General features: G+C 40.3%; 3 protein-coding genes across 3 annotated transcripts; 1 reads left to right on the top strand and 2 right to left on the bottom strand.

Moving 5' to 3' along the window:
* Nucleotides 1-3791: 3791 nt before the first annotated feature.
* Nucleotides 3792-7044, bottom strand: cdca5 (cell division cycle associated 5). Its single transcript, XM_083690479.1, has 5 exons — nt 6820-7044; nt 6659-6717; nt 6177-6239; nt 5597-6052; nt 3792-4753 (listed from the first exon to the last, which is right to left on the bottom strand). Exons 1-5 carry the CDS (start codon nt 6851-6853, stop codon nt 4673-4675), a joined length of 693 nt encoding a protein of 230 aa, XP_083546605.1. The 5' UTR covers nt 6854-7044; the 3' UTR covers nt 3792-4672.
* A 421-nt stretch (nt 7045-7465) lies between these two features.
* Nucleotides 7466-11610, top strand: zfpl1 (zinc finger protein-like 1). Its single transcript, XM_083690366.1, has 8 exons — nt 7466-7618; nt 7913-8029; nt 8159-8270; nt 8594-8787; nt 9094-9172; nt 9365-9568; nt 9890-10013; nt 10253-11610. Exons 2-8 carry the CDS (start codon nt 7928-7930, stop codon nt 10437-10439), a joined length of 1002 nt encoding a protein of 333 aa, XP_083546492.1. The 5' UTR covers nt 7466-7618; nt 7913-7927; the 3' UTR covers nt 10440-11610.
* Nucleotides 11611-11766: 156 nt separating this feature from the next.
* On the bottom strand, nt 11767-12706 carry LOC310801229 (cation channel sperm-associated auxiliary subunit TMEM262-like; the record flags this gene model as incomplete). Its single annotated transcript, XM_083665224.1, has 4 exons — nt 11767-11843; nt 11952-12051; nt 12289-12471; nt 12677-12706. The coding sequence occupies 4 exons, from the start codon at nt 12704-12706 to the stop codon at nt 11767-11769; spliced, it is 390 nt and encodes a 129-aa protein (XP_083521350.1).
* Between the last annotated feature and the right edge of the window lie 866 nt (nt 12707-13572).

Below are 13572 nucleotides of genomic sequence, written 5' to 3' on the forward strand. Positions count from 1 at the left end.
GCCAGCTGCTATGCTGTCTTTGCTTCTCATCAAGTCTATGTTCCATCTTGGGGGACCTCAGGGAGGCCTGCCCTGGGCTGCTGGGCCTGTGAGCATCTGTGACCCCAAGAGAGCTTAGCCTGGATGGGCTAAGCACCTGCCTGGTGATCTCAGTGAGAAAAGCAGAGAACTTTAGTTTTTCCTTCACTAAGTTCTCCCTGGCTTCCTCCTTCCTCCTCTCCAGGTCCTTCTCATCTAGAATGGTGTTACCTGTATGTCCATTCCTGTCCTCATGGTTGGAGAGTGCCTCCATTGACTTGGCCTTGCGAACATTGCCAGTCTTTACTGCCCCATTAACATTCTCCTGATTTTCCTTCAGAATCCTCTTGGCGGGTATCTCATAAGAAGACATTGCTTTGTTTGGTATCTGTTTGGTCTGTTTGGAGGACTTGTAGACATGAACTTCATCATCTAGCAAAGGCATACAGTCTTCCTCCTCTTCTTCATCAAAGGCCCTTCTCCCTCTGGAGATGTCGGTGCAGGAAAGTGAGTGCTGGTGCTGTCTCATTGGATGTTTGCTGTACTTCAGGAGGGACTCATCATCAATACTGGTTTGAGAGGACCAGGTGGAGGAGGAGCCAGAGGATGAAAAGGAGGAGGAGGAGGATGTTGATGAAGAGGAGGAAGAGGAAGATGAAGAGGAGGAGGAGGAGCTGGAGGAGGTGGCTGTAACTTGAGAGTGAGAGGTCACATCTGCAGCATGGTGATGATGCTGTTGGTGACGGTCATGATGATGATCGTCATGGGGAGGGTGATGACATTTCTCATTATGGTGGGTATGGTGATTGTGGTGGCTGTAGTGATGGTGGTGAACACTGCTGTCCTCTGGTGTTGAATAGGTGCTATTGCGAGAGAGCAGGATTACAGCTGTGTTCAGTATTGAATGTTCAGTAGCCAAGATCATTCTCTCAATCAATGCTACAATGCTATGTTACTTGAAGCACTAGTATATGATTGAGTAGGATAAATGCCTTTGCCTAATTTACTCAGAGCTAACAGGCATTGTGATTTGGTCAATGCATTATAATGTGTGTCATAAGCACAGGCCTTTTTAATATCTTAAAGCCAGCTCATAAATAATGATCCTGATTTATCAGCCATTTTCAGTCAGTCAACCAAATTGCCACATAGAAATACACAACACATTATGGCTGTGATTTTTTAGGCTAAAAGCTTTTTAACAAGAATAATATGTTTTATTATATCATATTAAAGTATAAACAGGCACTTATAAATCAATCAATTAGGGCAAGAAGATTCAGCAATAGATACAAAGTAGATACTACACAAAGAAACTAATGTAACTAAACCTACCCATGACTTTCCTGATCCTCTGAACATTGTGGCTCTTGATGGTGCTGGTGATGGGGATGAGGATGAGGATGGTTCTGATGATGATGATGATGATGATGACTATGGTTGTGGTCGTGGTGGTGGGGGTGGTTTTGTTTGTGGTGATGAACTTTCTGGCTAACAACCTTGCCATGTTGGTGCTCTCTCCCTTGATGGTCATGAGGATCAGGCTTGCTGAGTTTGTGGCCCCTGGTCCCCTGGTGATGCTGCACAGGAGTAAAATACTTCTCCATCTCCTGCTGCTTCGCCAGGCAGACGTCGTCCCCTCCCTGCTTCAGCGTAGTCGTCCCCAAAGAGTGACTGGACGAGATGGCAAGGACTATGTTTCCTTATGTTTGTCGTGCTTCTTACAACTTTAGTCTTGCATGGATGTATTCCTTGATATTTCCTCAGCTGATTTAAAATGTTTTCACAACCAGTCCTCAACTGTATGGAAAATGCCACATGACATTTTAGCAAAGTCAAAAAAGACTAAAGCAAAGTTACCTGTACCTAAGATACCCTTGCTAATTAATTTCAGCAATCTTATTTAATTAATCCACGAAATGCATAATGGTTAGAATCAATTTGTGACTTCTAATTGATATATTGTAGATGTATACAGTAGTCTTGACTTACAATGCAACAGCTGTTGCATGCATAAAAACATATTATCTCATCAAATAACATCAACCTCAAATCATTTTGTGGTTTTAAGAAATGTTAGCAATAGTTAATTGGATACTTACCCATATCAAAATTAGATGTGCCAATAATTCAACAATGCCTGAGAAGTCAACTAAAGATTAGATCAACTTATCTCAATTAATGTAATCTAATGAATGTATTCAGTTATAACCCTAAGCATAACATAACTAGCTACATTATGAACATCAGCACCAACTCTCTCAGAGGCCCCCTAAGAATGACACAGGTTGAAATGCCCATTGATGTTATGTACTGGGATTCAACTGGCCCCCTCCATCTGATGCAACCATTTTCCAATAGCACCATGGAGCGTGACAGACACAGACACACACACACACAGACACGTCAATAAGTACTTTGCACCCATTCAGTAGCCCAAAGCTAAGTTAGAACATAATGCTATTTCAGAAGTCATGCGCATACTTTTTCTATTTTTGTTGTGGGAAATAGAAAATAATTGATCAGCTAATTGAGTCAACTGACACAGGCCACATCTAGATACAGTACACTGCACATTTGTAATGAAACAGTCTGCAATACATGCTTAAAGGTGCAATATGTAACATTCAAGCTTTCTAGTGTTTGTAATGACTATGTTTAATCAGACAATGTTTAATCGACAATCAAGGAATAAGATCCCTTGAAAGAAATATGTAATTTACGAACACTGTTTTGGTCCCGGAAAAGTGCTTCCTAAATGGAGTGTCCTACCCAACATTCGGTTTGTATACAATAATGTTGTTACTGGCTAGGGGTGTTCTAGGGGAGTACATTAAGTTAAAGGTAAATTAAGTAAATGAATGTTCTGTGTTTTATCAAAATAAGTTTATTCATCTCAGCATACAATTGATATCTCTGAATTTCAGTGCTTGGGAGACTGTTCATACACATGCAAGCTGTGTGACCCAAGCGTGTGGGAGGAACTATGCCCCTATTATGTCATGTGTGCAATGGTCACCATTATAACTCCTAGTGAAGGATCGAGAATTACATTGATTTCCAATAATATGACACAAGCAATCGAATACCAAAAAATATATGTATTTTTAATCATCCATCTAACTACTGTTACTGGATCCTATTTCTGACACTTGAGACACACGTAAAAGAGTTCTTCCTCGATGTTTCACATCAGTAATAACTACTGTAGACATACTTTATCTGAGGACGTAGCTGTATAATACTGCTATATTTGATATTGTCTATCGCCTGCAGCACCTTTCCCCAAATCAATCGACAATTGTGTTATTCAACTAAGCCCTACACTCACAATCAATGCCAACACAGCAAAGAGAACGGAAGGTTAAAGCAACCTCTATCACCCAGTGTGGAGTCCCTGAGAGACCAAACCATAGGTTATATAACTCAGGAATTGAGTAAGGAAAGTCTGTAATCCTATCCTATTGATACTGGCAATAAGGAAGAGGGCCATTTTTAAATATGAGTGTAAAGGCAAATGCTGTGATTTAAAAAGGAAACAATCTTAGCCATCTCAATAAATCATAGCTAATTACCCATATCAAATGATTGCTGGATTTCTTTTTTTAAATATGCATACCATCACATCTTGCAAGGAGACCACCATTTTCTTATTTTCATAATTGAACGGAAGCATACTGCAGTGGATTCTTTATTAATCATATTCATTAACGTCATGGCTGGGCCATTCAGAATGCAAAATGTGCTAAATCAATGAACAATGAAAAGTTTATTGAAACGTTTATTTATCTGAATTTATAACAAAGTGTTTGACTGAATATGGTAACATTATTTCTTATTCTGATGAAACAAGAAAAAAAAAAGGGCATCCTTACTAAATCCGAGTTCTTACTTTGAAGAAGTAATTGGAACTCTGAACACTTAGTCTGTAAATAGAGATGGAGATCCATTATGATATGGTTCGAGTATTCCTGGGTAAAAACAAACAAACAAACAACATAGGGCAGTTTCTGAAATAACATGCAGGCTAAAATCAAATCCTACATATAAATTGAAGGGGAATCATTAAAATATAAACATTCATGGTTTGACAAGCATGTGACTTTAGGACTGAAACCACAGCAAAATAGAATCAACTATCATGATGAATGGATGTTAATAGTTGGGACATCACAAATTCAAATCATGTTACGGTGGCACACTGACCCAGAGCAAAAAACCCCAGCTACAGTTGACCTCACTTTGCTCAAATGCAACACCTGAGGATATGCTCTGCAATTCAGACAACTTTAAATGTGAATGTAAATGTGGATAAAAATGGTGCTCAAGCCAGAATGATTTCCCTGTGACCAATTCAGCATGTGATTACCACAGACCTAATAAAAAATAACACATAAAGACATGAGAAAATCTCAAATACAGCTACTCATATTAAAACAATATTGGTGATTACTAAATGAATCACCTCGTTTTGTTTTCATTTGAGAGAAAACCCTAATGTTGTGAGTATGCACCAAATTTGTATGATTTATTCTATATTATCGATCCTACTTTAACTCAACAAATGTCTATTTATCTAACATAAAAAAAATACATAACATTTGGAGGAGGGCAGCCATTCCACTTCACAAGTCTTTGTGGATGACCCAGGAGATTATTCCACCACCAATTCAAATCCTTCCGCCTCTTCAAACTCTGCATTCATTTTAGAAGCAAGGTCATCTAGCTCTGCCAGCTGGTTAGGAAGAAAATGTAAAAGTTAATTTAAGACATAAAAGGTGTGAAGATGCTTTTTTACAATAGTGCAGTGCACACTTGTTAATATGATGCATCCTTCTCTATACAGAAAATTGTTTTGAATAGAATTCCTATAGGAAAGTCTCGCCTGTACCATGTGTGTTATGTTAAAAGGATGTTCCACTCTATTTACATCTTATAGCTGTTTTTACCTCAAGTTGTTTATATGTGCGTATCTCGCTTCTTTCAATGTTTAGATGCAGCTTTCGGTCAGCTTGTGTTGCCCATTGAAGCCTATCCATTCCGTAAAGATATCTTAAACACACCTGAATCAAGAATATGTTACGCTAATGTTGCTTCTGAGTAATTTGTCTGTTTTACTTTTTTTATGCACTATTTATAAAACCACTTTTAATCCTAATTTTATTGCAAGAAGTTCCGATCTAAAGGGCACGTTTTGGTTTCTCTCTGATAGCACTGAGCAGCGAGCACGAGGCAAGCAACCTCTACAATCTATTTGCGCATTTTTCGGGAAATAAGTCTGACGTATTGAGTACATTTCAACAGAACATTTTATTTAGAAAATAAAACTGACACATTCTACATTACCATTGGCAAAGTTTTTCAGAGTTTTTTAGATTTTAGATTCTGACAGAAAGTTTGATCATCGAAATATATATGATCCATGCATGTAAAAACTCTCTGGGGTAGTATACTACTTAGTAGTAAATAGAGTGGAACATCCCTTTAATGAAGTTGTAGTCTATTGAGCTGCAATGTCTTGTCAATTTGTGTTATCAACAGTAGCTTCCCCCCCCCTCCTCCTCCTCCTGTCACTCACTTTTAACTGGGGAATCCTCTTCCTCCTCTTCTTCTCCTTTACCACACTCACTTCACAAAGTGACACAGAGATGTCAGGGACAATCCTGGACTGCTCCACCTTCCTTAACACCTTAGGTGTCTGCATCTTCTCAAACCCAAAAAAGGTTTCACGACGCTGATGAGCTGGAGAGGACCCGGCCTGGGGCTGGGGACTGTCAAAGGAATGGACCCCTTGGCTTAGGCGGCTGTAGGACCGGCGCACCTTCTCTGACCAGACTGAGTCCTGGGGGTCTGTTGAAGTGTGGGACCGAGGGGGAGAGGTGGCCAGGATAGGAGAGGGGGCAAGGATAGGAGAGGGCATGGTGGCCTTTGGTGGAGGAACATGGACAGGTCTTGGGGTGGAAATCTTTGGCTTCTTCTGCCCATTGCCTTCAGACAATCTCTGTAGATTTTCTTTATTGTCCTCTGACAGCACCTGAAAGAAAATGTGCACATGTGACTGGAGTGATGACGTAGCAGCAGTGGTGCACATGATCAAAAATTAAGTTCATATCAATGGTCCCTAATTAGCTGTGACTTAAATGTCATCTCAAACTGACCTGTGTTTTCCTCGGTGCAATCTTCCTCACAGTAATGGAACGTTTCACTGCAACTGGAGGAGTCTGTGGAAAAACACATACACATAATTTCACAACGCCCTGGTTACAAGATAGATTTTTACCCTCTTTTCCCCAGAAGGAACTTTGTTTGTTTGTTTGTAGTATCACACATACACACACACAGGAAATAAGCATATAAAAACACACAACAGTACATTACAAAATACATACTCAACATAAATTGACATCAACCCAATTTCAATAAAGTCTATAGGCCTAAAAAGTAACAGACAGGTTGTAATAAGTGCAGCCCTTCTCAATTAATAGCCTTAGTCGTGAGTCCACTCGGTTCTCATGGGAGACCATAGTGAGTCAAGTATAGCTAACTGCTGTTTCTCTGTCAGTAGATGTGCTCTACATTTGGTTTAAATGTATTGAGATGTCATTGGTGAGAGGAGATTGGTAATGGCAGGGTTACTAACCGAGTTGACGACAGGAGAAGACAATCGCGCAGACCGCCTTCGTGGTGCGCTGTTAGAATCTGGTGGTGACAGAATAACAATAAGGAATGGTCCTGGCTAGCTAATAGCCAAACGTTATTCTGCGTTATGCACTTTTTAAAAACAATAACAAACCAACTGACCGGTCAAAACGGGTGGAGGTGTTTCGTTGCTCATTCTGTCCGTTTTCCAACTACGCAAATGACACCTCTAGTAACATAAATTCGGTGGTGAGGTTAGACAACACAAGAAATTAGCCAGCTACGCTAGCTAACAACAAATCGGGCAGCAAACCTGCTTGTTGCGTGAAATGAGAATAACGGCCACTGTTTATTGATTAAATAAATAGCGTTAACTATCAATCAACGATAGCATACATTTTGATGTGATACACAAGGCCAATATCCGATGAAACGACTCAAAATCTCATCACCCCGCATTTCAAATTGCCCGCCTGGTTGTCTGGACCGGAAGTGGAAGCTGTCGTGTGTGGGGGAAATAGTAGATATAGAAGTACTAGATTGCACTGGTTAGTTAGTGGTTTTTGTATTGAAATGTTGATGGTACACATAACAAATGATCAATTAACGGATTATTTATGATAAACAACAGACGTTTCACTTTCAGACAAAAAAAGGGAGTTATACTGTTGCCAATCTTCATCTCTTTTGTTTTTGAAGCGGTCATAACACGTTTCAAGCTCTGAATGCATCTCAGCCGTGCTCGTACGCCATCGTCATTATTTAGCGTCTCTGCCGGAAGAGACGTGGCAAAATATCCGCATCTAAACATTCGCATACTACCAGCTAGTTAGCTGGCTACATAGATTAACTTGGGGCTGGTAGTTTAGCAGATTGTTCTCTGGGGTCGACATACATATCAGAGATACCGTACGGTGTCCACAGAAACTCAGAAGAATCGTGTTGATATCTTGTGTGACAGGTAAAGGTAACAAGCAACATCTAGCTATAGCTAACGTTGCTAGACAGCTATCTAGCTAGCCACCCTGATATGGCAGAGACATGAGAGGTTTGGAATCTGATCATTTAGCTATAGTAACGTACAACTACTAGCAAGCAAAACATAGAATCATTGTTGTACTTATACATGTAGTATGCTAATATATAAACCAGTTATATATGTTTGATAAATATTATTATCTGAAGAATACATTTGTCATCATGGATCTGTTTACCTGTTGTATGCATTGCACTTATCTGAGTTCCTCCTCCACAGCACGACAGACAGACCATGGGTCTGTGTAAGTGTCCTAAGAGGAAAGTGACCAATTTGTTCTGCTTTGAACATCGTGTGAACGTGTGTGAGCATTGCCTTGTCTCCAACCACAACAAGGTCAGTGGATGGCCAGTTTAAAGTTTAATATGTGTAGCAGTATGTGTACCAGTAATGTAATATCTGTTAGCCTCTACATTGAATGGTTAACATATGTATATATATGTTGTGTCCTTTTTTGGTTACCAGTGTATAGTGCAGTCTTACCTCCAGTGGCTCCAAGATAGTGATTACAACCCCAACTGTCGACTGTGCAGTAACCCACTGATCTCTCAGGATACTGTCAGATTAGTCTGCTATGGTAAGACTACCAACATCTTATTCTCAAGCACACACAGACCACTCACACACCCTATTGCAAGCATAGCTCCTATCAGCTATTTGTCTTGCAAATAGTTCTGTCTATTTTTTGATCTGTCATCCTTTGTCCTCTTATTGACTACATGTTGTATTATTGAATTATATTGAATGCAATACCCTCTTTACCCTACCCTAATGCAATACCCTCTTTACCCTACCCTAATGCAATACCCTCTTTACCCTACCCTAATGCAATACCCTCTTTACCATTGTTTGCAATTATCTCTGTGTTTAATGGAATTTGCACCAACCCTTTTGTTCAAGATGTGTTCCACTGGTCCTGTCTCCACGACCTGGCTGCCCGCTTACCCCTGAACACAGCTCCTGCGGGTTACCAGTGCCCCACCTGCCAGGGTCCAGTGTTTCCTCCCTCCAACCTGGCCAGCCCTATAGCTGACATGCTGAGGGAGCAGCTGTCCTTAGTCAACTGGGCCAGAGCTGGACTGGGCCTGCCACTGGTGAGTTATGGCCTTGCAGTCAGGGTAATCCAACATTAATGGTAACTGGTGAGTTACCAGATCAAATTCTAGTTCTGACACTGTATTGTGCATTGTCTTAGTGTAATATTTGCAGAGCAGTAATTATAATTAAAGTTTTAGACTGTACAGCACACTTGATTCCATAATCAGGACCCATGAATCATGTTTTTCCCCAAGAGAGGATGCGCATAGAAATGTATAGTCATAGTCCCACCACTATAGTATAGTATGTATAGTCATAGTCCCACCACTCTAACATGCAATGTATACTCTCTCCACTGCAAGATTGAAGAGCCAGTAGAGGTTCTTCAAGAGAGCACATCAAATGATGTCACTGATTATGCTGACTGGTCCACATTTGATGGTGAGTGTCCTTCCCCCTCTCTTCTGTTAAGTTTTCTGTTCACTTACTGTGAATACTGAGATACTTGTGAGCCTGTCTTGCAGCTGAAGCCATTATGGCATTTGCCAAATGGAAGTGTTGTTTTTGTTTTAGAATCAGGAGAGGTTACTGTAATGTTCAACCTCCCCTCTCTCTGCTCTCCCTCTGTACCAGCTCCAGTTCCAGAGCCCACTGAAGCTTACCCCACCCATTCCTACACCCCTAGCCCTAGCCCCACCCCTACCCCTACACCTGTACCCCCTCAGGCACAGGATGATCATGGATGTCTCCACAACAACGGGGGTCTGGCGACACAGGACCACGCTATGGTCAGCATGATCACCGCCACCACCAGTGACACCATCACCTTACACACAGGTAAAGGACTACAAACGAAGTCCTAGGCATTACCAAAACACCGAACAAAGAGTATTAATAATCAGGTGCTTCCACAATGTTTCTCTCCATTGCCCAAAATCTAAATAAAACTTTAATGGCAGCTGCAAGCACAATGTAGTCGCTGCCAAATCCAGAGCATCGGCTCCAGCCCACATTCAAACCTTCCCTCAACTTTTAATCATTGCCTCAACTTCACTGCTCATTTCTGTAACTGTCAACAACATGTCTGATTTAGATGCTAGTGGATGTTATACGGTATTCTCATGTAATTGTTGATTATTCATGATTTTATTTCCCCAGCATCCTCCCCAAGGAAGATCTATGACACACGGGACTCTGGTCAGAACTCTGTGACACAGATCGACTTTGACGATGACAAGTACCGGCGACGACCAGCACTCAGCTGGTTTGCACAGATTCTCAAGTCAGTCATGCAATGATGCTTTGAGTCAAAACCAGAGCTCTTTATGTTTCTATTTGACAACAACGACGCCTTGCAAACTTCATTACAAATGTACAGACAACAGTAAACAGCTCTCTGTTGTAATTTTGTTTTTGTGCATTCCATAGATTTGATTACACCTTACCATGTGTCTCACTAAGGTAGCCACTGGCCTTTGTTATTTAAAATCTATTGACTTTGAAATTGTTTTGTTTCTTCAGAAACCGGACAGGTTCAAAGAGGACAGCCCTGTCCTGGAAGCAGAGGGTCTTCATGCTCCTTCTGGTCGGAGTTCTGGGATTCTTTACCCTCATCATCATTATGGCTAAACTGGGCCGTGCCTCTGCCGACTCTGACCCCAACTTAGACCCCCTACTAAACCCCCACATCCGTGTGGGGAAAAACTGACCAGCCCCCACCACTGTCACATCATGAGTCCATATAGGACCAATTCAAATGGGATGTTGTACCAGCTGGTGGGACCAGTAGAGACAGAGAGGAACCTCCTCTATTGGATGGAGAAGAAGAGGATGGCATGGTGTGTGCTGCCCTGGAAATGATAGTTACCGTTCACCCTTCTCCCTTCTTCGGGATAGGCAGGTGCATATTTCCTATGTATCTTCCACACAGAGTTAATATAAGCATTTCTTGGATGTGTGTTTATAGACAAAATTTGAGCTACAATTATTTACATTGCTTTTAGAGCCATACTGTATCTAATATTGCATTGTATGTTTTGACCCTAATTTTGGTGATGAGAAGACGGCTTTCCCCAAGAGAAATACTCTATCCATATGACACTACCTGCAGAAATCCATGAACATTGATGGTTTATATGGTTTTTCTGCTAAAAACAAAGAGGTGAAAACTTGTTTAGTTTGGACTTGTTTCTTGTGTTGAACTGGAAGAAAAACATAGACATTCACAACCGATCTCTTTTTAAATTAAATCTCCACAACTGTAAATGGGTGAAAGGATGTGGTGCTGTGCATGTGTGTTTGAGGTGAGATGAAAACATGTCTGTAACTGCTATTTTTCAAAATGTTAATATACAAATCCACCAGTAGGCTACAGTATGCTGCCTGTGTTAGATACTGGTAGCTACTTTTAAAGGTCCTTATCTGCTTCTCTAGAATTTGAAGTGTATTACAATATTACAGATATTTGCACATTGTAGTGGTTAAAATTGGATTGTAATCCTTGGTCATTCTTTGACCATTGACTTCCCATTTATATATATATGTGTGTGTGTGTGTGTGTGTGTGTGTGAGAGAGAGTGAGTGAGTGAAAGAGGAAGTGTGTGACTGAAATGTATGTTTGAAAATTCACATTCACATTTATTTTCACATGAAATTCCTAATACATAATACTGAATATCAGTTTACTAGTCTTTTATTTCATTTCATTTCTCAAGTGACAAAATAAAATAGGTCTTTTCCTCTCTTCCTCTGCCATTTGCAGAGCTTACTCTGCAGATGGCAGTCCTGTCAATGTAACATGATTTATTTTTCAGAGCTTTGACAATTATTTTTTATTGTGCTGTACTCTTCACAATATTTCGCAATTAAATTATGGTCATTGGTAAAGACAATGTGTTATGTCTTCTGAGTTGTGTGAGCCCACGTTTTTATGTATGTCATACAATTGAATCCATTTATTTGGTATTCAAAGAAATATGTATTACCAGTGAAGAGTCTCTGTTTACTGAGGGGTAGATGGTGAATGTATTGGTATCTCAGAACTGCTCTCTCCTGTACTGGATCATGAGTAATTCATAGCAGAAGCGAGCGATGAAAATGGCCAGGTTCAAAACTAGAGAGAAACAAAGGTGCTGCAGTCAAACAATCATTGAGATATCCAACAAATGAACTCTGGACCTCCTAGATAAAAACATGTTAACATGCTCCAATGTAGACTCACAGACTGATAATAAGGCAATGAAGCCCATCTTCCGATTCCCTGCCTGGAGTGAATACACAGATGCCATCAGCGACCAGTAGAAACTCACAACCTGGAATACCTGTGGTTAAATAGGAGAAAGATTACTAGTGGCCTTTCACTTGAGAGCAATCCCCAGACCAAATACTGTACCTCCAATAGTTTGCTTTCACAGGGAAAATAAGCATCCTCTTAATTATTGTTACTTCAAATGTGGCCTGTATTGCATTTGCACAAACTGTGTAGGAGTTTGATTTTGTTCTTATAATTCCCTCTCAGTAAAAAAAAAAAAAAAAAAAAGGTCAAGTGAGAGGCCCACCAATATGGCCTCTGTATGGTGCTGACTTGGAGAGCTGAGGTCTTTGATGACAAAGTGCAAGATGACATCAGTGAGCAGTAGGCCTAGCTGGGAGATGCAGAGGAGCAGCGACATGGTTGTGTACAGCGCTCTCTTGGTGACAGACAGGGAGAGCAGCCCTGTCATCAAAGCAGAAGTGTTGCCCTGGCCACAGGAAGAATGGGATTTCGTCAGAGTAGATTCTGTGTTTGAATAATGTACATTCAGATCATGCATGTAAGTAATTCTCCATGTTGATAAAATTGAGGGGGGGTTTTCTTACAAAATTGCTCCGGTTTTTGTTCGGAAGTAAACTCAGGTCTATACAATTTGTGCATGCGAATACAAATAGAAACAGAAGATGATTTACCCTCTCATACGAGTCATGACTTTCTTCCATGTTACTCGGACCTCTGAGTGCCGATGGCCCTGCTGATGGACACTTGTGTGCTGATACACTTTCTGAGACTGTAACAGCTACCCTCTGTGAAATGCTCCCAGATTGTGATAGAAGACTGGTCGATGTGTAGGCAAAGAATGGAATCTTCAGCCTCAACTATGACATCATAGAAATACCATTGTCCGATGTATTTAGACTTACCTTTTCTTACAAATAAACAGACGGCTCGTAATAGTCATGGCTATACATTGTGCATATCAGATGATCCTTTTGTTCGCTAACCTCTGCAACTTATTGACAGTTGAAATGTCATTCAATAGCATTCTATGTCAAAATGAGGAGGTCATACATGTATATACCACGGTTATTGTCTTTAAAGAACATGACTTTGGCATTTCGAAATACAAACTGAAACTGTCAACACCCATACATACAGTACATGGCATCCCACCAACCAAATTTTACACTCTGCTTATTTGACAATAATATAGGACAACACAGTATACAGTGCCTTCGGAAAGTATTCAGACCCCTTCACTTTTCCCACATTTTGTTGTGTTATAGACTCAATTTAAAATGGATTAAATTTGTCATCAATCCACACACAATACCCCAGAATGACAAAGCGAAAAAAGGTTTTTAGAAATTTCAGTAAATGTATTAAAATTGAAATACAGAACTACCTCATGTACATTAGTATTTAGATCATTTGCTCTGACACTATTAAAATTAGCTAAAGCAGAATATCTCAATCAGGTCCCCAGGCTTTGGCTTCCCAAATTGACAGATAGTGACATCAGGTAAACAACCAACGTCTATCAATTCAGCACTTATATAATATATAACCTTAATCTACATTTACTACA

The sequence above is a fragment of the Argentina silus genome, assembly GCF_951799395.1.
Source record: "Argentina silus genome assembly, chromosome: 2".
Classification (NCBI taxonomy): Eukaryota; Metazoa; Chordata; class Actinopteri; order Argentiniformes; family Argentinidae; genus Argentina; species Argentina silus.